At 37.3% G+C, this 26460-nt stretch overlaps 1 protein-coding gene across 11 annotated transcripts in view; it reads left to right on the top strand.

Moving 5' to 3' along the window:
• The window catches only part of ehbp1 (EH domain binding protein 1), a 166275-nt gene that overhangs the window by 45832 nt on the left and 93983 nt on the right, over positions 1-26460 (top strand). For 8 of the 11 annotated variants that reach the window (XM_041252991.1, XM_041252990.1, XM_041252989.1 and 5 more), the window contains 3 exons: positions 21707-21888; positions 23188-23327; positions 25607-25711. In XM_041252991.1, the coding sequence (XP_041108925.1) occupies positions 21707-21888; positions 23188-23327; positions 25607-25711 (427 nt within the window). The remainder of the gene's footprint in view (positions 1-21706; positions 21889-23187; positions 23328-25606; positions 25712-26460) is intronic. The other 3 variants (XM_041252992.1, XM_041252998.1, XM_041252996.1) reach the window with 1 other exon arrangement.

Below are 26460 nucleotides of genomic sequence, written 5' to 3'. Positions count from 1 at the left end.
AAGATGGATGGTCACAAGCCATCAAACAAAGCTGAGCTGCTTGAATTTTTGCGACAGGAGTGGCATAAAGTCACAACATCAATGTGAAAGACTGGTGGAGAGCATGCCAAGACGCATGAAAGCTGTGCTTGAAAATCAGGGTTATTCCACCAAATCTTGATTTCTGAACTCTTCCTAAGTTAAAACATTAGTATTGTGTTGTTTAAAAATGAATATGAACTTATTTTCTTTGCATTATTCGAGGTCTGACAACACTGCATCATTTTTTGTTATTTTGACCAGTTGTCATTTTTTGCAAATAAATGCTCTAAATGACAATATTTTTATTTGGAATTTGGGAGAAATGTTGTCAGTAGTTTATAGAATAAAACAAAAATGTTCATTTTACCCAAACACATACCTATAAATAGTAAAACCAGAGAAACTGATAATTTTGCAGTGGTCTCTTAATTTTTTCCAGAGCTGTGTGTGTGTGTGTGTGTGTGTGTGTGTGTGTGTGTGTATATAATATATATATATATATATATATCTATATATATATATATATATTGTAATACTATATATTATATTATCATAAACGATTGAACTTAACTATATTTCTAACTATAACTATGTATATAAAAACTGGGCTTTGTAAAAATTATCATGTGTATTTAGTGCCCCATAGTGGATAGAGAATGGTATTACATAATATAACTTTCCCAGTTTTCACCAGTAAATGGATGCAGTTAAAATCTCAATAGTATTTTTTTAGAAAACAAATATTTTAACTTCTCTACTGTTTGATTTTTGTTTTGTACAGTATCTACTTGTAACAGGGGCTACTGTCACGTGTGTGGGTTGTTACCGAACAATACTGAGGCAGACACAGAGCACTGGGTGTTGACACGCCACACAGGCGTACAGATTTAATTCAACAAGTACTGACACTAGGGTACCAGCAATGATAACCCTAGTGTCACATTTAATCAAGGGGAAAAAATAAATAAATAAAAAAACAAAAAACTTAAAAATAAGTTTACCACACAAGGCGAGCACTAGTTCCACTAAAAGGAACATCCCACATTAGGAACCTTCTACTCTGCGCAGACCTCTCTATACACTGTTTGGGACCAACCTCATCTAAACTAACCTACTTCTGGGCTCCCGGAGTCCCGGCATCCTCACGGTGACTCCTGCCAGTTCACATGGCTTCGGTAACCGCCTTGCAGTTGAAGTGTTCTGTAGTAGTTAATCCTGTGGAACGGACACTCTCCTGGGTTGTGGTCGTGTGCTTCAGGGATTAATGCTGGCTCCATAGCTTCAGCTCCTGGGATGATACGAGTCTGCAACACAAAACACAGCATTCTTTCGCTCAGCGCCCGTCTGTATGGCTGTGGCCGTGCAGTAGCCTTGAGCTGTAGCGCAGACGCTTGTTTTTTTTTTTTAAATTTAGTTGTTACCAATTATTTTTGTTTCTCCCAATTTGAAATGCCCAATTATTATTTAGACTCAGCTCACCGCTACCACCCCAGCGCTGACTCGGGAGGGCGAAGACAAACACACGCTGTCCTCCGAAGCGTGTGCTGTCAGCCGACCGCTTCTTTACACACTGCGGATTCACTATCCAGCCACCCAGGAGCTACAGCATTGGAGGACAACGCAGCTTCCAGGCAGCTAACAGGCAAGCCCGCAGGCGCCTGGCCAGACTACAGGGGTCGCTGGTGCGCGCTGAGCCGAGGACACCCTTGCCGACCTAAACAACCCCCCACCCAGCGACGCGCAGCCAATTGAGCGCCGCCTCCTGGGAACTCTCGTACACAGTCGGCTATGAAATAGCCCAGACTCAAACCGGCGACGTCCAGGCTATAGGGCACATCCTGCACTCACGCAGAGCGCCTTTACTGGATGCGCCACTCGGGAGCCCAATGCACAGACGCTTTTTGAGCTCCGCGCAGCTTCCCCAGGTACGCCCCCCAGCCAGTCCGGTCTTCCAGATCAGCTCAGTGCTGGGCGAGCTGACCTGCTCAATTAGTTCCTTAGCAACGCGTCTCCTGTTGCTCGTCCAGGCTGATAACACAAAGGCACATGTACACTCCAGAACCAGCGACAACTACTGTTTTGTCGTTGTTTACATTTCCTTATGGTCTGCTTGAGTATAGTCTGAAGCACAGTATCTTCAGCTAATGCATTCACTGCAGAGCCTGTATTGTATCATGGTGCAGTATAGTCACTCTTGCTTTTTAAGCAGTTATCTGTCTTCTGGGCATTGCCATAAGTTGTGTACATAGAGATATACAGTTTGCTTAGATTTAGTCTGCACTGAGCTGAAGGGAATTCTGTTTGGTTAATTGCCTGGAAAAGTCTACTTTATTCACTGCAGTTGCTCGACTGTGCTATAAATAGGCTTTAAACTAGTGAACTGAAATGTATGCTGGAAACTCTGGATAATTTCAGGTTACAAATGTTTTATTTCCACTAATAAACTGTAGATTCTCTGTCTGTATTGTTGACTTCTCCACTGTCCAAATTCCGTTTCTTACTCAGCGGTTGATAGTAGTCCTAGACGGTAACGATTCTTCACAAAACAGGCATCTTTCAAATCTATATTATAGGGTATGTTTAATGTCGACCCTGTTTTGGCATCCAAGTTCATACCTAATCTCACAAAGGAGAAGTAGTGAACTTTGAATATATAGTACACTAGTTTATAAACATGTGTCTAATACTGAGACCAATACCGTCATATGCTTGCTGCTCAGTATGGAACTAATGTACTGTAAATAGTCAGTACTTTGAGTAAGGGATTTGATTGTTCAAAGGTAAGATCATTTCTTGATCAGCTTGATTTTAAGTGGTGTTTTTTGTTTTTGTTTTGTAGAGTATCATTTAGTGTGTAAAAAAAAAAAAAAAAAAATAATAATAATAATAATAATACAGTACACATTTCAGCACCTACACTTTTTTTCCATTGTGAGATTTTGGTATTTGGTATAAACCAATGTATGTCATTATGAATAATAAAAAAAGTACTTTGAGAAATGAGCAGGGCAGGCACTTTGATTAGATTTAATGTCATGGTATTAGTGTGGTGCCCCCCTACCCCTTTTCCTTTGGATGCCTGGGATTAAATTGATTCATTTGTGTAGCTATAGCCAACCAGTAAACCAGTATATGGCTAGTATTATGGAACATTTAAAGGTAAATTATGAGGGAAGCTAAAGTCATGCCCCACCCCACCCCCTCTGAGATGAGAACTACTGTTTTACTCAATTGTTGTCTTGTTGTTTTCAGTTGAATTGTCATCTGTAACCTGTAGTCTTAGTTATCTGTTAGATTTACCTTTGCAATTTTCACAGCATGTTGAGGCACTAAGCTGCCTACTACCTACTACTTTGGGAGCACTGCAGAGACCTTATGGTACCTTTCCCTTTATATAACAAAAGCAATTCTCAGTACTTGTTTCCAGTTTTGTCAATTATAGTTTGCACATTTACACAGATTTTGTAAAATATATACTAACAATTCATTATAGGTTTATAGTACCTATAGAAAATCTACACCCCCTTTCAAAATGTTCACATTTTGTTGCCTTATAGCCTGGAATTAAAATGCATTAAAATAGTTTTTTTTTTTTGTTCATTTATCTACACATCCTACCCTACAACTTCCAAGTGAAAAACAATTCTAGAAATTTGTAGAAAATTAATTAAAAATAAAAACTGAAATAGCTTGCCTGGATAAGTGTCCACCCCCCCCCCCCCCTTGTAATAGACATGTCTCATTAGCTCAGGTGTAACCAGTCGCCTTCAAAATCACACACCAGGTTAAGTGGCCTCCACCTGTGTTCAGTTATAGTGATTCACATGATTTCAGGATAAATTCAGCAGTTTCTGTAGGTTCCCTCTGCTGGGTAGTGCATTTCAAAACAAAGACTCAACCAAGAGCACCAAGGGGCTTTCAAAAGAAGTCCGGGAAAAAGTTGTTGTAAGGCACAGATCAGGGGATGATCAGGGGAAAACAGTATCAAAGGCCTTGAAGAGGCCAAAGGCCAAAGGCAACTTTGCAAGAGCTACAGGCTCTTATAGCTAAGACTGGTCAAGTGTGCATGTGACAACAATATCCCAAGCACTCCCCAAATCTGGCCTGTATGGTAGGGTGGCAAGAAGGTAGGCATTACTCAAGAAAGTCCACCTTGAATCCCGTTTGAAGTATGAAAAAAACACTCAGGAGATTCTGTAGCCATGTGGCAAAACATTTTGTGGTCTGACGAAAGTGGAACTTTTTGGCCTAAATCACCCAAAGAAGACCATCCCTACTGTGAAGCATGGTCGTGGCAGCATCATGTTGTGGGGGTGTTTCTCATCGGCATGGACTAGGGCACTTGTCAGGATAGAAGGGAAAATGAATGGAGCAAAGTACAGAGAAGTCCTTGAGGAAAATCTGCTGCCCACCGCAAGAAAGCTGAAACTGGGACGGAAGTTCACGTTTCAGCATGATAACGACCCAAAGCACACAGCCAAAGCTACGTTGGAGTGGCTAAGGAACAAAAAGGTAAATGTCCTTGAGTGGTCCAGTCAGAGCCCCAACTTATGTGTGGCATGACTGGAAGATTGCTGTACAACAACGCTCACCAAGAACTTGACAGAGCTGGAACCGTTTTGTAAAGAAGAGTGGTCAAATATTGCCAAATCTAGGTGTGCAAAGTTGGTAGAGAGCTGTAATTGCTGCCAAAAGTGCTTCCACCAAGTGTTAACTCAGGAGTGGAGACTTATCCAATTATGATCTTACAGTTTTGTATTTATATATATATATATATATATATATATATATATATATATATATATATATATATATATATATATATATATATATATATATATATATATATAATATATTAATATAATACTTTATAGCCCTTAATAGTGTGGAGTATGGTGTGTAGATAAGTGGAAAAAATCCTAATTTAAATGCATGAAACTCTGAGGCACTGACACAACAAAATGTGAAAAAAGTTCAAGGGGGTGTAGACTTTCTATAGGCACTGTACCTCTTATTTAATATTGAACAAAGTCAAGTAGAGAATTTTTTTTCTCCAGTTTACACCACATCAAAGCAAAAGCATATTTTGGTCTGCCATGTCCATGTGTCTACTTACCTATGCAAGTCCAGGTGAGGTCATGATGCTCTTGCTGTTTATTGACTTAAGCCTAGTCCTTTGAAATACTTCATTATTGGAACTGCACCATATGCATTCCAGTGCCAAGTTTGAGCAGTAACTCTAAAGACCTGTCTGTTCAGAGACATTTCTAAGATTGGTTCTGTTCTGGTTTGATGATTGTATTGTAATGAATAGTTGTTTTTTTAACATGACGATAGAGATGTAGTGGGAAGTGTATGTCACGCTTTACAATTTTGTATGTCGTGCTTATATTTTATCTACGGGACCACTAACCCAGTTGTGCCTTGGTTTTGACATTCTGTAATATGTTTCTTCTTTTAACATGATCCCAGGGCTTGAATTGTTTTTTATTGTGGATTCTTTTATTTATATTTTTTGAAGCATTCACATTGTGTGAAATTAAAGAAAACAATGACACTTGTTACGGTCGGTCATAGTGAAAGGTGCTACAATATGAGGGTTCCGCTCAAGCACCCAAGTCTTGATTTGAACCCCTTCTACCATTCATCTGTTGGACCCAAAATGTGTGCAGAATTCAGTGGTGGTTTTATGAGATGAACAAATGTTTACTTGAGGCTAGGTTGAGACCAAACTCGTTTCACAGATTTGAACACAGCTGTCCAGAGATGAAAGTTGTGGTGCAAGGTGAACTTGCTTGCTGTGCTGCCTAATACATGCCAAGTCCAAGGATCTTCAAAAAAAGACAAATCTCAATTATCTGCTCTCATAATTACTAGTTTTAGGAGCTGGTTATTACATGTTTGCCAATTGCTTTTGCATTTTCCTTTTAATATATTTCAGCATCAACTCGATCAGCAACTTTGAACCTTGCCTACTGTAATTCCTTTCCAAAATGATGATTATTTTTTTTGTTCAGGAGCCTGGGAGAGTTATTTCTCTTTGATGAAGCCGTTTAGTGACAAGGAAAATGAGTGCCGCAGGGGTGCCTCTGTAAAGGTGGCCATGCTGGCATGTTAGAAGGATAAAAGAACAAAGCATATGCATTAAAAAAGAAAGCAAGATCACAATGAGAACAGAATTCCTCTTGTCTATACACACCACACTAATAACAAAGTGATCAAAGGCATGCTATATAGAGAATCTGACATTCTTTACAATGAGGGAATTGCACATTTCTTTTTCTTCAAGATGCTGGCCTTAGCTTGGGAAGAAAAACTGCTTTGCAAGATTTTTTCAAAAGAAAACCAACAAGATGGAAACCTGGTTTAGCACAGTGTAGTGCAACTGTCTGAAGACATACATCTCCCTGTGTTGTGTTCTGCATCAACAGTAATAAATTCTGATGTTTTCAACATATTTTTAAACGCAGAAAAATAAGTTAGTATGTTTTTTGTCATCTTTGTAACTTCCAAAATATCTGTAAAGATGTATTGAAAATGTGTTCTTTTTCTGGGTCCTTTTTTAAAAAGAAATTATGATCTAAGAATATGTCGTAAAACTGACATTTCTTGGACAGGTGCTACAGTGGGTTGCTATGGTCAAAGGTCTGTAATAAAGCCCTTTCAAATATTGTAGTTGTCTATGTAGTATTAACATTTTACCAAACCATGAAAGAGAATGCATTCAGCTGTATACAGGTTAGATCTCTATAATTATTTGTTTATTAAGTAGATACCTTTATCTAAGGCAACTTACAGCAAAAAAAAGGGGGGGGTGGGGTGCTTGTCTGATTGTTTGCACATTTTTAACAATTGATTAATTGCGTTTTTTCACAGAACATAATAAAGTTAACATTTTAAAGTAAAGTTTTTCAGACAAACAACACGTTTTTCAATATTAATTCTGATACCATTTAAAAGACATACGTTGAATAAAAAGTAAAATCAACTTACTTGCGACAAAGTCTACCCTAACGCTGTCTAACTTCACTGCTTATCTTTACATGGAGATTGACACAACAGTGAAAGCTGGCAATGAGGAGTGAACTTCAGGAAGAACATGTGTACATTATGTGTTTCAGAATACATTAGACTTGTTGAAGGGAGCAATGTATCACACATCTGTTTTAATAAGCTTTTACACAACTTTTTAAATATTTATAGTAGTATGCATTTTAAATGTCATAGTTATTGCACACTTTCTGCCAATAAAATTAAAAAATTCAGTATTTATTGTAATTCCTCGTGTAATTGTACATCAAAATGTTTTTGAGAAAGACAGAGGTTTTAAACTTAAGGATAGATTTTAGTGTTAAAAGTTGCGCTTGTCAGGAAGTAATCCTCTTTTTTTTTTTTTTTTTTTTAAAGGACACAACCTCAATACAATTCCTTCAATTTGATCATCTTTCCAAATCCATGGGCTTCTTTTAAAACTGAATTTTGTTTGGCTTAGCTTCTCAAATTCTAGCGTTGTTTTTGGCAGGGGATAACGTCCTATTTCATCTCACTGTTGAAGTAATTGCAGTCATTTTAAAGGACAAAAGCATTGCATGGTGCATTTCAGCCACCTGGTGGCAGCATTTGATTGAATCACCATGCCAGCTCCCCCTGAGTACAGTGGAAGGGGTTCAGGATTGGCTGAGTCTCGACAGAGAAGTGCTAAAGACTGCAAGGTATCTGGTTAATGTAGAAATGAAATGAATGCAACAGAGAAGCTAAGCTTTCCTGACCCTTCATCAGAGAATAGATGAAAAAGAGAAGAATAAGCTATTGTGCCATGGAAAGATGATGAAATTCAAGATCCGCACGCATAATCTCTGGCTCAACCTTAGAAATGTTAATCCCTCTGTAGAATTATTTGAGCAGTAGATTGTATTTTGTCATTGAAATGGCACTGTGTCAAACAATACCTTTCTATTTGTGCCACTGCAAATAGAAGTGAAGAATTGCATAATCAAAAGGTTTTGACAGAATTTGATTATTCAGTCTCTCCAATTGCATGCAACTTTTCGAATGTGTTATCAAAAGGTTACATTTGAATGGGTCACAGACTTTACAGCTATATTTGGCTGAATTATGCAGCTTACTTTTGTATCTGTAGCATGTGGTATATATTTTTTTTTTCTGCTATTCTCCTTGGCTTCCATTATACATTTTCTCCAAACCTAGCACTGAAACATTAGTCTTTTTACCAGTATTTTGAAAGGTCTAAATTACCTGAAGTCTGGTATCCAGGTTTTGTTAGAATATGGTAGGTTGCAGCTATGTAGAAATTATCTGATGCTTAGTTTTTGTTCAGTATGCTAACAAATATAAAAATAAATCCTTCCAGCATTGCAATATGACATGAATAGGGTCAGTAAACCAGTCATCAGCGTTTTAAAATAGGCAACACAGAACATGTGCACATGTAAAGGTTGGAGTTATAATGGAATTATTGAAAAGTAGTTTGGTTTGTCAGTGCTGTTTACCGTAGTTCATTGTAGACAATCAAATACTGTTCAAAATCAATCAAAATCAAAAATGTTATGTAGCCTTGTTTCTCCCAAGAAACTTTTTCTGGCTCTAAATTTTCTTTTATACCAAGTATATCAATCGTAGTACAAAATGTGTGTGGTTGTTTATTTGTTTTTATTGTTTTAAGATTAATAGCCAAGAAAAACACCTGACATGTTAAATGCTATTATTTATTGTTAAAGTTATACAAAAGAGACTTTCAAGAGCACCATAAAATACTGATGTGCGTGTGTGTAATACTTAATATGAGTCACATGGTTATGTCAGCTGTTCTTATACAAGTGTGGACTATGGGGATTAGCAGTGGCACACTTACAGTTCTTTGTTATTTTAAAAGCCTTGCATGTACCATTTAGACAGGTCAATTAATGTAATTAATTAGAATGAAACAGATGCAGTTTCTCTGCACCATTTTGGTGGAGTGTAGCATAAATCGCTTTTGCAAAAAAAAAAGAGAAAAAAAAAGATGGACCAACTGTTATTGCTAACACCTCACACAGTAGCCGCCTTTGTGTGCCAGTTGACAGTGCAGATGGCCAAGATGGATCCACAGTTCAAGTTGGCTGGCTGTGGCTTGATGGCTGGATAATCTTGGCATGGTGCAGTAAATGCAGGGTGGTCCTTCTATCCAACTTTAGACTAATAGGCTTATAGGCCATAATCCAAGGCACTGTAGGTCACATGCAATGTCTGCTGACCTCCTTATTTTCTGTAACATACTAGCTTTTTATTTAGTCCACTACACTGCTAAAAGCTGCTTCTATAATATACAGTAGCTTTCTCTCTTCAAAAATAGAATGGAAGAAAAAAAATGTTAGAGTTGAGTGGGCTAAAACAGTGGTTCCCAACCTATGGTACGCGAGTAAACTCCAGGTGGTCCACAAACAACTCCCAAAATTCTTGCAAAAAAAAATTCTACACAATCACACAGTGTGCTACTTCTATTACTAAGGTACACAACAAACAGCTTTAACCATGTGCTGTATAATTGTACGATGTGTATATAGTCTGCATTATTCCCCTTTATCTGTTTTCTTTTCTTACGGGTGTGTTTATAAATTATTAATATGTATCAGTATTACAGCTGCCTTTGATGCAATATCAGGCATCGTCTTCAAAGCTGCCATTAACTGAAACAGCTTAATGTGAAACAAATACAAACAAAATAACTTGCACATTATGAAGACACATTTGTCTTGTTAAAATTACAGACTTCTTGCAGGCTACTCCTAGTTTGTACTGACTAGTAGTTTAGCCAACGGCTAACTTGCAGATGGGCATCCCTGGTAAAGTGCCACTAGCAGTAACTGCATTTGTTGCCCCTGTTCTCACTTACTGCTTCTATACCGAGTGCATCGAGTCGGCACCTAGTATTGGTACCGAGGCCCTGTGTCGGCACAGAGTGCCGTTTTGGTTCTGAGCACATAAAGTGTGAATACTACACTGTGTGGTCTGTGCACTGTTTTGTTGTGAACACAGCACTATTACCGTGTTTGGGTTCCATACGTGTGTCTCTTGCAAGGCTAAACTCCCTGCAAGTGACAGACACGAGCATGCGGGGGCCCAGACTAATGTCACTTTTTTATGAACTGTGTGCTCCCTTCTCCAAGCCTATGCTGGAGAAACGGGTAGTACGTCACTCAAAGTATCATTCCTCAACGCTTGCACGGCATTCAGTGTCGCCAATTAGTGAAGCTGGACCCTCCTCCCGAGGCTCTGTGCCAAGGTGGGGGGGGGGGGGGGGGGGAGCAGCGTTAAGAAAAGCAGAGCCGAAATAACTAGTTCCTCGTCTTCTTCCTCTTCCAAATCCCCTTCACCTTCTCCTCCTCCAAAATGGAGAAGGAAGAAAAAACCCTGATCACATTCGGCAAACGGCACAGATGGATAAAATCGGAGCTGCTGCAAGAGCGATTACTTATCTTCCGTTGTAATCAGAGCTTATACCTTTAAAGCAACAAGCTACTGTGGCGTTACAGGTTCCTTGACCTGAAACAAGGAACCAGAGGCGCACCATTTATGACGAGCAGCTCTCTGTCACTCCTGCCGCCTATCCAGTCCACCCGGATTTTCTGTTTGAGCTACAGTCCACTTGGGCTCACCCAGCTACTACTGCGGCAATTTCCTCTTCTGTAGACTTAAGTGTAGGACATGAGCGGCAAAATTCTGCTCATATTGCTCACCTTTTATTTCAATTAGAGTGAACACACATTGACGAAAAATGACGTTACAAAAAAGTGTCGCAGCGGCAGAATTTTAGAATGGCAAAATATTGCTCTGTGAGTGATATTTTGCTGCTCAAACATTTTCCCACAGTGGCAAATCTGGATCTACCCAGTCAGGTCCATGGTGTGGGATACGTCATGTGTTAATGAACTTGAATATCCATCAACATGGAGGAGCTACTGTTAGTTGAAGTTTCTCAGCATCCCGAGCTATTTGATTATAAAAATAAGAATGTCAAGGATGCTGGTTATGGGTCTATTGAATGATCGAAAACAAATACTAACTGCTTACACCCCACATTAATCCAGTTACTTGACACCCTGTATCATTTGTCAAATATACACGTCAAGTAACTAACCAGTTTCCAGCCGACTGATTATTGTGTGTACAATTGCAAAGAATGTGATCCCTTTTTTCCTTAATAATAGCAGCTCCTATACAATGTATAACTACAGATACCGTACCGTAGTTCAGTCTTGTTAAGTGCGGTGCTGGATATATAATAGCTGTTTTTTTGTAGAAAAAGGCTTTCACATTGATCCCAAAATAAATATCATGTTTTGCATACATATCCTTAGGTAAATATTTCTGAGTGGTGTTCAGCAATGTCACTGCGCAAGGGATTCCACCACCAAGGAATTGGTGCATCTTCTCCCTAAGAGATTTCCTCCATCACGTAAGCCCCAGTTTCAGAGGAAACCGGTACAACAGTGTGCTGCCACCTCAGGTGGTACCAACAGGCGCAAGCTGTGCCTCAGGTGAAGTAGGAGCCCTAGGACATTGCTGCCACAAGCACAGGGCTCTTTTTCCAAAAACCATTTGGATTACTGGGAACAGTGCATCACAGACCCCTGGGTGCTCAATGCTGTGCAAACTGGTTACTCTCTCCAGTTCCAACACAGCCCCCGTCTTTTCCGGAGCGTGACAATACAACTGTCACGGACCGGCAAGCCACTGCTCAGGTGACTCAGGAGGAAGCAGCTGTGCTGCAAAAGTGAGCCATTTCATAGTAGACTCCCACTGCAAGAAGAAGGGGTTCTACTCCAGGTATTTTCTGGTGCCAAAACGGGATGGTGGCCTCAGACTGATCCTCGATCTCAGGCAGGTGAACCAGTATCTTAGTCGAAGACGGTTCAAGATGCTGACTTCACAACGGCTGTTGCTGTCCATCAGGCTGGGTGACTGGTTCACCACGGTGGACCTGAAGGAAGTCTATTTCAACATCCCAGTAAAACTAGTGCACAGCTGTCTGTTATGAAAAAATGTGTGGCAAGTGGTCTGTAGGAAAAATCCAAACAACAAGGTGAGCCCACCTTGAAAAAGGTTGGGAACCACTGGGCTACAAACATTAGCTTTGTGTTAAATGCTGGAAATTACTGCAGGTAGCAGTTTGTTAGCCTCTGATATCCATGTCTTTAAATATTGCCCTGTATAACAATGTACAGAATATTAAATTCCTCCTTTAGCATTTTGTGTTTTCCTGAAAAACTGGTTTCAAAACAGCAGATTAGACACGTGTTTTATTTTGTATTTCTTAATTTTTTTGAGCAAGAAGAATCCATTGGGCAGTACCATTTTTATTGTGAACTAAAAGCAGTGCAGTAGCTATGTTAATATGCAATCTTTTTAACAACAATATAGAGGACATATAGTCCCCCGGTGCTGTATAGAAATGGTGCGGCGCTGAGCACTGTTGTCCCACAGACAATTGCAAAACTCAGAGAATCAGGGTTCAGTTACTTCCTATGGTAGTGTTGTGTACAGAGCAGTAATAATTCAGTCACAGGCAGTAATTCAATTCAGAGTCTTTACTTTGAAATGTTGCATAAAAACAGCAGCACATAGACAGCAAGGCTTTTTAAAAACAGTTCATACCTCCAGATATTCAAGTGTGATGATATTGTAAACAAATCCAAAAACAAAGTGCGTAGTGCAGTATCCAAAAACACAGTCAGTGTGCAAGCGTGCTAAAAACGAACACAGTTCGAGGTAATAATTGATTGTAGTATTTAAAAACAACAAAAGCACAAACGGGCTACAGCTTCTACATATGGACTCAAGGTCCACACACCCCTCTCCACCCAGCGGCCATCTTCCTTTTATTTACCCGCTTGACCTCTGACCTCTTCCCCAAGTGAATGAACATTTACGAAGCATTTAATAATATATTTATCCCTCAGTATTTAATACATTTTATACACAAGATACATTTTAAAAAGCAAAACAGGCAATTAAATAAATGGGCGTGTTCACTATCTCCAGACAGCTAAACCGTCACAAGAATTAAATAGTTAATAAATAAATAATAAAAAATGGTGAGCTTTTCTTTCCATCTACCAATATTAATCCCAGATATTTAACTGAAATGTAATTATTTACACATGTTTTTTCCACTTCTTTTATGTTTTTGTTTGTTTTTAAATTGGCTGTAAAACAAACCCTGGAAATAAAGGGTCTTGTACATACTGTGCCAGTAATCCAATTGAGAGGTTTCAGATGACAGCAGGGGTTTTTTTTTTTGGTTTTTTTTTGTTATTCTGAACATTGAGATTGCATTACTAGATTGTAAAACAGTCTGAGACAGGGTAAAGGAATGTCCAAAGACTTCAGGGGAAACAGACCCCAAACCTTCTGAAAATGTGTTGGGGGGTGGCAAAAGTTAGAGGCTAGGCTAAATATTTCTATAGCAATGTGATAAGAGAATCTGCTGTTTAAGTTATAGATTTAAAACGTGTTTTTTTATACAACAAACAGTACTTTTAAAGCCACGTCATTGACACATGTTAAATCAGTAAAGAAGCATGCAAAACTTTTTGGTCTGCATACAATGTTTAAAGTGTGCCTGAGCAAAACCTTGGTCTGGCTTAAATGTTTGGTTAAAATCAAACTGCATAAGCGGCTGTCATTAGTGTCTGTTATCCACTAAAGCACTCTTTTACTGTGTTTCCACTGAGATGGAACAGGATCTTTACACTGTACTGATGACAGTCAATCCAGGTAAAAGCTTTTACATTTTAAAAAATTATTTTAATGAGTTTGTTCAATGTACTTCACAGACTGTGTTTTCATTTGCCTAATGCCTCATGTCTGTAATGCTCGTATGGTTTGTATTGATATTCTGAAATTTGTAATTATATATGGAGTGCTCTTTGTCTCGTTTTCAGTGTATTGTAATCAGATATGTTCATATAAATCTTACTGGTTTTTAATGTAATTATTTCATACATTAAACAAATAACAGTAAGTTCTTTAATTTATCAGGCTTTGCCTGTTACTAATTCCCCTGTTTTATTATGCTCATGGTTGTGCTTTAAGATAATCTCCTTTTCATTTTAATCCTAGTTAATGTTCTTCCTGTTGTATGCAATTTAATCAGTTGCTCCTGACTCGGTTTCATCTGAAAAATCATAATTCTCTTAATTACTGGGCGCTGAGTTTTAATAGCCACCTCAGCATGTTTGAAAAATTCTGTATTTCTGTATGCAAAGTAGTATTCAGCTTTTCACGGTTGACTTTTCTGGTGTAAAACGGTCATGACTACAGTACTTTCCCTTGTGTTAATCGGCAACTAATTGTTGCACATTAAATAAGTGTAATCAAGTTGCTACAATAGCACTGCTCCATTACTACTATAGTTTAAGAACAAAAAAAGGGTATTTTAATGGAGGGGGAAAACATAGAGTTTGAGTCGTCTTGCAGTTGTGTGTTGCATTTGTATTGTTTTTTTTCTTTTTAAATATTTATTTTTTTGTATATTGGTTGAGCATGACTCCATTTGAAAAAATACCCCCAAAAGAGGGGAGCAACAAAGATGTGAATGGTCATGGTTTTCTGCTTCAAATGAGATATCTGAGCAGTTTGGTAAATATTGTTGTTGCCAAGAGCATGGAGTTGAGGCAGGGAGGGGCAGCTGTTGTCATGTGCTGTTTGACAAAAGCATTGCAAAGGGAGGCGTAGATTGTCACGACAGGAAGCAAACTTAATACAGGCAAATTGAGTGGCAGTACCTCTTACCCACCCCTTGAATTTTGACTTTTGAACTATAAGTATAGTGCTGGCAGCTTAATAATGTAGGTCAGCATAGTCTTCCCTGAACCAAAGGGTAAAGCTTCAGGCTTGGAAATTGTCTATTTCAAATACCCGAGGATCATACGTTGTTGAAGTTGCTGTTTACAAAGCTGCTGTCATTAAACAGTAAGAACAGGATCTTAGGATCTTGTCTGTTTTCACATTTTTTGATCAGGGGTATTTAATCTCTGTACCTGGACCACATTCCACAGAATATTTGAGTTCATCACCCCCAGCCTGAGGAAAAAAGCCTCTTACATAAATACCTGCTTCCCTGATTTTATAAAGCCTTTAAATGGAGTCTATGTAAACTCCATGTTTCATGTATGTAGAGTAACTAATTTTTAATGTATCTTACCTGTTGATCTGAAAAGTGAGAATGAATATTGAAATGCTTTCAGCTGACTGTAGGACATGTGGGAGGATCCTAAGTTGTTTGGGATATTTTGGTACATTACTCATTGACAAGATCAAAAAAGAAAAAATATCAAAGCAGTGCTTTGGAAGGGGCACTATCATTCCACATTGCAACAGTACCATGGAGGTTTTTTTTGTTTTGTTTTGTTAAAGGGCTAAAACTAATTGGTTCAGGATTCGTGTTCTAGCAAGATAATGACCTCAAGTACACATGACATTTGTGCCCTGGCTAGCTACATTGAAAATGTCTTAGATTTTTTGTTATTTATTTCTTTTTTTTCAGATATAAAGGTGCTGAGCAGCGAGACTGGCGCTGCAGTTTGGCATGTCTCTAGCATACATATTTCTATTAAGACACACTAGAAGCAGTGTCTCTCAGTTCATCTTATTCATGTTCGTTTTACTGCCTACAATTTATTTTTTCTTACTAACCCCAAATTCTGCACGTGCCCCATTACATTTGTTTTGCAAAGTTGTTTCTGTATTTCTAAGACTTATTCTAAACTTGATTGGCCCAATTCTGATGGGGAAAAAAAAAAAAAATCAGACACAATATATGTACTATTCTCACTGTGTACATTTTGAAATGGTTATATTTATTCCTCTGTGGCTCCGGGGCATAGGTGAGCAGCTGTATTTGTCTACAGATTTGGTGAGGGTACAGTATATTGATCTCCATGTCCAAGTATACTTAGACAGCAGTCCACTACAGTGTACTCTGCTGAAGGATGAAACCTACATCCTCTAGATATGAAGGCACCTCTGCTTTTCACATTTAGTTGGAAGACCTGGCTTTACACATGTTGGCATATATTGTACTAGACATGAAGCGATGGAGAAGAAAAAATCCTACAGTCGATAACTAAAATGTATCCCAGGGTCTACAGTGATCTAATATATATAGAACAATATTTCTGTTTGCTTTATTGTAAGGCTTTATTGTCTAAAAAGAATTCCGTTGGCATACTTCATTATGCAGATTCCTGCTTGTGAGAGCAGCCTTTGCACATTGTGGCAGCTTATTATACTGTTTTATTGTAACCCTTTTCATTTTATTTACACATGAGTTGCTCTAATCGTTTTAAAAGCCTTTCATGCTAATTCTAAATGTTTTTCCTAATACCGTAACTGCCCAAGAGAACTGAAATCCCTACCAAAATAAATGCAAGAAATAAATGGTTTGATAACAATCAGATGCATTGTACTCAAACAGGCATGCTTAGTTTGGTTTGCATTGAAATCCTCTTATTAGTTGTTCAAAAAGGAAATGCTTACAATAATTGTTTAAATTAAAATTCCTACTGAAACGTTTTGACTGGATGAAGTTCCCTAAATTGTACGTTTTAATGGTAAAGCAGGTTCTGTTGCTCAATTTGAAATATTTTATTGTGTCCATGAAAATAACAATTTTCAGAATAGATAGGATAATCCTCATCTTGTTTAATTTCCTCAATAATGACAGCAGTAAATATGAATGGAAATGGTTGCTATTTCTTATGGCTAAAATAGTTCATGTTGTATTATTCGTGAGAAGCATGTTGAAGTGGAGAACCCAGAGGTGGTTTGATCCTGCTGCTAAACAAAGATGCATCTGGTTGTGAAATACACTCAAGAAGAAATCTGGGATGATCTTGAGTTTTAGTTCTACTTGAGAAGCCCAGAATAGAGGAGCTGCATTTGTGTTTCTTTATTGTTTACAATTTCTGTCACTTTAATTCAGGATTACAGATTTCCAAAAAATAAATACGTAAATAATGTATCACACTTCATGTGTGGCAGGTCACATGACCTGGTTGCAGCTCTTCAAGTAAAACTGGGTTGCAGCACAGGAAGTGATTTCTTACAAGGAAGCAGCAGCAACATTTACAGCATTGTCTTTAAATATATAGACATTTAGGTAACAAAAAAAACAAGCAGAGCACCAAAAGATGTTCAATAGAAAAAGGAGCAGTGATTAATAATGCTAGTGCAAATATGTAGTAACGAAACGGATTGGTTTGGGCCAAGCTTATGCCACGGGCATGCATTTGTCTTGGATCTGATAAGATCTAATTTATAATTGAATCTGTCAAAATATCACACCATACAGACTAGGTTAATTTGAAGTCAGTGTTTTGAAATAGAAAATATAAATATATAAAACTAAACGCATTATAAGAATATATTTCAATATAAAATACAACAAAACTTTATTTTTAGCCTGTAATCCCACCCTGTTGTTTTGTTCAGCATTTATACTGTAAAATTAATTGCTCAGATTATGAGATCCTTATTGTAGCCGTACTGTAGTACATACATCTGTAAGCTCCCATTTTGCTGAAATGAGAATAAGTAGAAATATCTGAACTGTTACAGTAGATTCTAGTGTGAAGTAAATGCATGATGCCCAATGCCTGCCTGCCTACCTGTCTTTGAAACACATTGAGGCTACTCTAATTTTTAATGTAATCTCTAAATTTAAATAAACTAGAAGAAAAAACAACAATGCAGTTTACAAACTAAATTAAAAAGAAAATTGTTGCAGAAATATAGCATTGCAATGTATTGTGTTGAAGCCAGGGGGCAGCATTTAGCTGTTTTAATCCATTCATGTTCAATTTACCTCATAGTGTGAGGTATTTAGCAGTGCTGGTACAATAACAGAATATTGATAGTCATATCCCTGTAATAAATTAAAAGTGCCTTATTGTGCTTTTTCATTTTACACATTGTCACAACCTTGGGCCTTAATCTCCTTCACTGATTGACAGTGGCAGCCAGGGAAATGAGCACATTTATTGTTTGTTCTGGTCAAATCTGTTAAACCCAATTCTTCCCAGGGTATTTGCATATTCTTAAGTATTTCTTTAGAGAGGACCTAAATCCTTCTTAAGTGTTTGATGCATTTTGAAATTCATTCATAAGGTATCTGCATGCACTATTAGTTCTGTATAATATAACTGCATAATCTGACTGATAAGGAGTGTTTTGAACAAGGTATTCTGTGGGGATGACATGTTATATTTCTGACTGATTCAACTGGGCTCAAATGTCAACAGAAATGTCAAGTGCTTTGGAAGAGAATATTTGAATTGTATATATTTTTTTTTATCGCTGCACATTGATGGTGCTTGCTTGGAATGAGACTGCGTATACCAGGCCCATTCCAATACATTTACAAATGACAGTTAAATGCCAGTGTATTAGGAACGCAACATTTGCATTTAAAATACTTTAATATCCTCAAGTGGCTCTTGTTATTTCAAGGAGTCTGATTTGTATGATAAGTCAATAGCAACATTTAAATGGCATCCTTATACGGTGTACATTGAGAACCTGTGTGATGCACAGTTATGGTGTCCTCTATTTGCCTAGAAAGAAAAGGGAAGTTTAAGAGGCAGAATGGTTTATTGTATTTTTTTTTTGTGTAGATTCATTGCTAGTATTATTATTTTTCATTCTCACTGTGTTTTTGTTTTGTTTTTTTTAATGATATTTATCCATAAGCCTTTTCTTAAACGAGCCCGCTGTGATGCTGGCTTGCCTAGGGCTGTAGTGTCTGGTGGATCAGTAAGACCATTTAGCCAAATGCATGTTCCCTTCTGGCTATATTAAAACTCGTAGAACTGGGTATCTGAGTACAAGTGAGCACGCTCGTTTCGGCACAATTATCTGGCATTATTTGTTTAATATTCAATTTCACTACTCCACTTGGAGTCATGCTAATCCAGACCCCAACTGTGTCAGTGTTTTTTATTGAAATATTTATGTTTGATAAAACACAAGTATGAACAACTTAAAACCATGAGTAGCCAAGGCATTTTTAGTAAAGTACAGATCGCAGTACTCAGAATAAACTACAGTGCTAATTAGAACAGGTCTGGTTTCAGCTGGTTTGAATGAGTGAAAGTCTATTGTAAAACAGTTAATACTTTACTGCATTTGAAGTTTGTTGGGCAAAATTATCTGATCTTGTACACTCAAATAAAGCCAGTTTGTTTTTGCACTACTATAGTAATTGTTGTATTATATCTTGATAGAACTATGGAAAAATATTCTTGACATTCTATGACTCACAATTTAGGCAGCAGGCCACTGAAAACAAACAAATCATTCATTGATGAGTATTATTAAAATACTTTTGTAATAAAGTTGTGCTCCATCAATATGATAATTGTAACAGTATCTCTGCATATCGACGTTTACTCAAGCTTGTAGTAATAGTTGGACTAGTCACTGCATCGTGTGATTTCCTTTCAGAACTTAATTTTTGTTTTTTTAAATCTAGAGCCCATTTAACAAACACACTTTTTTTTTTTTTTTAAATCTTTGCTGAGCATGTGGAGGTCTGTACATCCGTAAGCTGTATGTTATACTTGACATTTTTGAATAACTAGAAATTGTGATTAAAGTTGGTTAGCACATTATTTAGTGCAAGTTATGGCTAAATTATGTTCAATTCAAGAGCTTAAGCTTTCTGTGCTTGAGAAACATATAGAACTCTAGATATTCAAGTACTGGACCGTGGGTTTAGAGCCCCATATTCAGTAGCAGTCCCACAACCCCTAAACTTGGATATAATTATACCATAGCACTCACCTAGGGCATGCATACGACTCTAAACACATGCATTTGTGTCAGCCTGGCCCTTTGGTTGCAATATAAATGTGTTGAGCTGGTGCAGGGGTTGTATTGTGTATTTATTTTTCTGCATTTTGAAGCTGTCTGTTTTTTATGTTTGTTTGTAGCTGCAGCACACCAATGCCCTTTCTTTGTGTTCCCTTTTGGAATCTGTAGACTGTGACTCTAGACCGTGTACTGTTGGTCTCTGTCGTAATCTGAAATGGGCTACAGATTCTAGTTGTAGACAGCATGTGGGAGACAGACGGTGTCTCTGCTAGGTGACCGGACAAGCAATAGCCCCCTAGTGCAGATTAGCAATCTCTCCCAACAGGGAGAGCTGTGGAAGACATTTGAGCACCTCCTATGGGGCACATTGGAAATTGAACAGCAGATAAAAAGGAAAAACAACCATCACTGATTTTAACTTAATAGTATATAAACATGTCTAAATGTGAATGTGTTTTTTGTGTTTTAATTAATTATACAGTCAATTCTCTTTAAAACAAATTTATCAGTCACTTGTAAATTTCTTCTTAGAATACAAATTCGCTTAAGACAAATTTCCTGTTTGTACAAATTATTTTGGCGCTCCCCCAGGGAAGAAAAATCTTAATAAAACGAATCACCCTACAGTAGTTGAGTGTAAAGAACATTGAGAAATGTATTGACTTGCCTCTGTGCTATATTTTAGTATTGTTTTGGGACTACTGTTCATATGATGCATTTCGAGTTGCCATAGTGCTCACACATTTATTCAGTTTTCGTGAAGCAGAGCAAAAAACGTGAATTATCCTTGCAGACAAAACTGCACCACCGTGCAACCAAAAAAAAGGTGTTGCTGTAGATTTCAGCATTCCCAGAACACTTTGTTGACCAATTCTGAAAAACCGGGATACTTGAAGTGGTTTTTGTGGCTTAAAAATGCCCTGGATCAGATGGGACATGCAGATTTGCAATGTATAGTTTGTTTTAATTGAAATTTGATATCGGTGTTAATCTAACATGATGTATTCTACATTTTGTAAAAATAAATAAATAAATAAAAAATAAATAAATAAATAAATAAATAATAATAATAAAATAATAATAATAATAATAATAATAATAATAACTAATACACAGGTTTCACTAGAAGAAAAACCGCTTGAGAATTCCCACCATAAAAAAAAAAAAAAAATCTATTCAGTATTCAGTTACTTGCAAAAGAGTGCATAAGTGAAAATGTTCAGAAAGTCAAAACACAGGGTTAGCCTTGTAAGATTGGAGCAGGTTTGAAAAATTTTAATGAGGTTTCTGGTATGTCTGCATTTACATGGGTTAAAAAAAAAAAAAAATCAGTTTCAAAAAGTCTTCATTAAGTGGCCTGAGATCAAGTTGATCTCCATTTGAATGGAGCCTGGCTCATTTTAATTAGCAATTTGTCTTCCTGTAAAATGACCGTACCTTCCTTCACTTTGTTTCACAGACTCTTGTGAATGCACCGTGGTTCTGTAAAGCTCCTATACAACTAGAAATTTAGATCATATTTGAGAATACATTGGAGTCTGGTTGTGAACACATTGGGGTTTTTGTTTTTTAAATGTATTTTATTAAGGTCTTTTAATTAAAATGGCCTTTTCACAAAATAGGTTTGTATGTATGAGATGTACAATATATTTATATAAAGAATAAAGCTTACTTCAGAAATACTGCATTTAAAAATCCTGTTCTTTTTCACGTAATTAAGTTGTTAAAAAAATAAAATGTAATTAGTGTTGTGCCCCAGCATGACGAGACTTGAAGTCAGATATGAAGTGAACCAATCTGTTTTTCTTTCCAGGAGTCCCCATCTGGTCGCCGCAAAGCCCTTGCTACAAGCAGTATCAACATGAAACAGTATGCCAGCCCTATGCCTACACAGACGGACGTGAAGTTGAAATTCAAGCCATTATCTAAAAAAGTGGTTGCTGCCACACTGCAGTTCTCTTTGTCTTGCATTTTCCTGAGGGAGGGAAAAGCAACGTAAGTTTATTCCCAACAGAGTCCCGCTTTCTAAGGCGCCCCTAATTAGATTGAATATCCAAGTGCTTCCAGTCAGAATGAGGTTGGGGTATGAAATGGCATTCTCAACACACTAGATGATAGAAGCTGAAAAGTTCCTATTAGCATACCGTGCATTCCAACCATACCTTTTTGTTTTTGGTGTCTCTGAGAGAAAGTGACTTGCTTCACGGTTTCAAGTCTGCTCATGTCATCCCCTCACCTTGCAACTTGAGTTCTGTTATCTCTAGATTAAAATCTCAATGGAGCACACAATGCTATTTAATATTAGGAATTACCAAAATATTGACACAAGAGAACTGGTTTTGTGGTGTTCAGCCACAGAGGTTGTTGAGGAACCATGATGGTATCCTGAAGCACAAAAGTCAGGATTTTAACCTGCTACAGTTTTTGGTTTTGTTAAGGATCTGTAATTGGCCAAACACATTATTGTGAGAGTTTTCTTTAATTTTTTCTGTAGCAGCAAGTCGCTTTGGATAAAAGCATCTGCTGAATGACTATAATAATAATAATAATAATAATAATAATAATAATAATAATAATAATAATAATAATAATACATTTTGCCCAAAAGGTTTAAATGCTTGTTTTGTTTTTTTGGCAAATCTAACCCTATTTCTGTGTTGGTCACCATTGGAAACTTTTTTTTGTTTGTATTTTAAAACAGGATTACATTGATTTAATGTAGTTATTTTATCTTCTGTGCATTCTACAAAATGATAATACAATGCCCTGTGTCTACCATTTTAACCTTGGTTATCCATACATTCCCACTTGTGTGATAAAGTTATTCATAACCTATTATCATATATCCTCTCTGTATGCATACAAATCAAAAGAAAATTGTTCTGAATCTCCAGCAGTTTTATGTTATCGTCTACCTTTCCTCCCTTTTAAGTAAAGTAAAATATGGTTGGTGACAATGTAGAATGTTATCTGGTGAATCACTTAAAATACATTGTTCAGTGTAGATGGCTTTTCCATTACCAGGTTTACTGCATGAAAAAAAATAAACACCTGCCAACACAAGCAGCCAGTTAATCTCCAGCATATTTTATTTTAAGTTTCAAATGTACATTTAAATACAGTCCTTTTTAATGCAATACCTGCACATGGAACCAGTGTTACATACTTTAGATTAATGTGTGTTACAATAGAGTTGTTCCTTGAAAGATTGTTCCACTGTGACAATGACACCCGAGGTTGGACTAACATTGGAGAATGATGTCATGGCTCCATATTGTTTGATTTCTGTCCCAGGGATGAAGACATGCAGAGTTTGGCTAGCCTGATGAGCATGAAGCAGGCTGACATTGGCAATTTGGATGACTTTGAGGAGGAAAATGAAGAGGATGAAGAGAACAGAGTAAATCAAGAAGAGAAGGCAGCACAAATTACAGGTAAGGTGTTGGGGAAACAATAACACACACACACACACCATAAAATAACTGACATAGTTGAACAATAATAATCAGAGCCCCCACCCCCCACCCCCCCCCCCCCCCCCCCCCCCCAATACCCCCCCCCCCCCCCCCCCCCCCCACACACACACACACACACACACCACGGTGGTAGTATTAGCTTTTATATTCAGTATATAATTTTATATATAAGATAAAACTCTGTTAAAGTTAAATAACCTGAAGGTTAGAACAGGTTTTTCTGTGAATGAACTTATAATGCTAGCCACACATGCAGGTGTGTACTGGATAAAATGCCTAAGGCGTTTGTGTTGTTGCTCTTTACATTAGATAATGGGATGTAAAGGGTTAAAGATGGGCAGTGTGAAAGAACAGAAGCTCTCTTAGGGCATTAGTCTACGAACACAACATCCCTCACAGTGGCTAGGGCTACAGCTGTCATCCTACATCTCAGCCTTCTGGTCCAACAGTCAGGGGTATAGACCTCTAGAATAAATTACACTGACTGTAGTGTAATAATGATAACAGTAATATTAGTGATGATGACCATAAGCTTTTCCAGTGTATCTAGAAGGATTGTATTGTGTGTATTATAACAGTTTATTGCAACTGTTAAACTACATGCTGAAGCATTTCAACGTTACTATGCTGTCTGCTTCATAAGTTATAGGCTATTATAAAAAATCAGGAAATGTAATTCCATCTCAGGGGTCTGATGGGAATTAGGTCTACATTTTAAATACAATTACTGGTAAAATTGCATAGCAAGAAAGAATAGGTTGAGAATAAAAACACTATTTGGATGATTAAAAAACAAAACAAAAAAAATGTAAAATATATAACTTACTCTTTAAAAAGTCTACACTATGCCTATTAGTCCTCTTACATTTGTGACAGCGCATGATTATGTAAAATTCAGAGAATGTGCTGCATGTTGCATTTATTTGCTTGAAAGATTTTTTTTTACTTGACGTAGTGTGCATAGGACACCATATCTGAGAATCAGCATTGCTAGTGGAGCCCAGCTTGTTAGCAGTATTACAGCTGTCTGATACAGAGGCACGAGTTCTGAAGATAAAGTGACTTGCCAAAGGTCGCACCGTACGCTGGAAGCTAGTCTGAAATTAGTCCAGGATCTCGGGCTCCCAATCCATGGCCCTAACCAACGAGCAATTCTATTCCATACTCCCAGAGCCCAGCTTGTTAGCAATATTACAGCTGTTTGATACAGAGGCACGAGTTCTGGAGATAAAGTGACTTGCCAAAGGTCGCACTGTAAGCTGGAAGCTAGTCTGAAATTAGTCCAGGATCTCGGGATCCCAATCCATGGCCCTAACCATCGAGCAGTTCAATTCCATGCTCCCACCTTGGGTATCTCCTGTTATTTCATGTATTCGTATTTGTTTGTTTATTCATGAATTCATGTAATTTCTCATATAAATTGTATGCACTCGTATATTTATGTGTGTGTATTTTATACAGTAGCTTTGTGTTGTGATGCATCAAATTATTTGTATGCTCTATTGCAAATAATACAGCAGCATAATCTAGTGAGTATTTGGACAGTGCAGCCTGTATTTCTTTTGCCCCTTAAACGTAGCAAAAAAAGACTTTTCGTAAACAATGGCATCTGTTTTCAGATATATTACAATTATTTATAAAACTAGCTTTTTAAACTTTATCAATAGATATGGTTATAGCTTGTCAGATGTGTTTTTTTGGAATGCTACTTTCTATTTGTAATTACTATTTTATTTGTATTTATTGTACCAATAAATAAATGTGAAGGGGGTTTATTTGGAGGCACTGCATTAAGATTTTTGTTTTATGTGCTGTACTAATCATGAAGCCATTTTAGCAAGAAAGAGAACCTACAGAATTTGGAAATCTAGTTGATTTCATTTGTTTGTGTTTTTGTATTAGCTGTCTCTGAGTTTGTATGTACATCATGTGTTGCATGTGTCCTACTTCTTTCTTTTCTGTTCTGTTCAGTTATACACATAGCTTTGTTATTGGTTGTACTAGCTGTGCTTATGAATATTGAGTGGTTAATTTTTGGAAAATCCTGTATGGCTTATCTCTGCGCTTCTCTGGAATAATGCATGAGATGCAGACTTGAACTTTTTGCGTGCCAGACTGCTTTAGGAGCATATGGCCTGCTAAAAATAGTTTTTATTAAATGTTTCCTTGTTTTGCCTGTGTGGCCTCTGTCTATGTAAAATTTTATTAATGTTTTCCTGACTGGCTTCTGTTTACAGAAATAGTAAACCAGTTGAATGCCCTCAGCAGCTTAGATGAAGACCCAGATGACTGCTTAAAGCAAGCAAATAAGCCTTCCGCTAAATCAGCCAGTTCTTCTGAAGGTCTAAAAGCTTTCCTCTTTTCTTTCCTCTGTTTATTCTATTATTCCTGTTGTGTTGTGGTTGTGCTGTCTGACCTGCTTGTCACTGTTTGTTTGTTTGTTAGATAATGTGCATTGTTTTATTATTTCAAGTTTTTCCCCTCTTTTTGGCCTTCTGTAATTTGCAGTGAACCAGTGAAACGTAAATGAATGGTCTCATCCTATTCCAGTGGTCTGTTCGTAATTGTAATTGTCTGTCAGTTGTAATGAGTGGAAAAAGAAAAAAAGAGAACATTTCAAAAAGTCTAATTAGTTGTTTATGCATCGTTAGGAGCAAAAAATAAATACAGTAGTGTTTTCATATTTTTAAAAATGATAAATGAATGTATTAAATACTTCTTGCTATGATGCCACATTGTTTGGTTGTTACTATTGTTATGGATTTCATAATGCACAAAACTAGGAGAATTGTTCAAATGTCCTGTGGTTTAGTTTTGGAGTGGTGCATTTTATTGTGGACTGTAATACAGTCATTCACTGTGGCACAATGCATTACTCCTAGCACTGGAATGCTGTATTTGGAAGTTGTCATGCCCATATACAGTGTCGGCCACATTTGTAACACAGTATTGGGCAGCATGCCACAGTGCTTATCTAGTCCAACAGATAGCAAGAATGCTCCTGTCTCCTGTGCGTTAGTGCTGACACATACCAGGACCCCTTTAAACGGGCCAAAAATGAATACACAATATAATGGTAGGCTAACCATGC

The sequence above is a fragment of the Polyodon spathula genome, chromosome 6 (genome assembly GCF_017654505.1).
Source record: "Polyodon spathula isolate WHYD16114869_AA chromosome 6, ASM1765450v1, whole genome shotgun sequence".
Taxonomy (NCBI): domain Eukaryota; kingdom Metazoa; phylum Chordata; class Actinopteri; order Acipenseriformes; family Polyodontidae; genus Polyodon; species Polyodon spathula.
The sequence above is the reverse complement of the archived record's forward strand: the minus strand, read 5'-3'. Positions and strand labels throughout refer to the sequence as shown.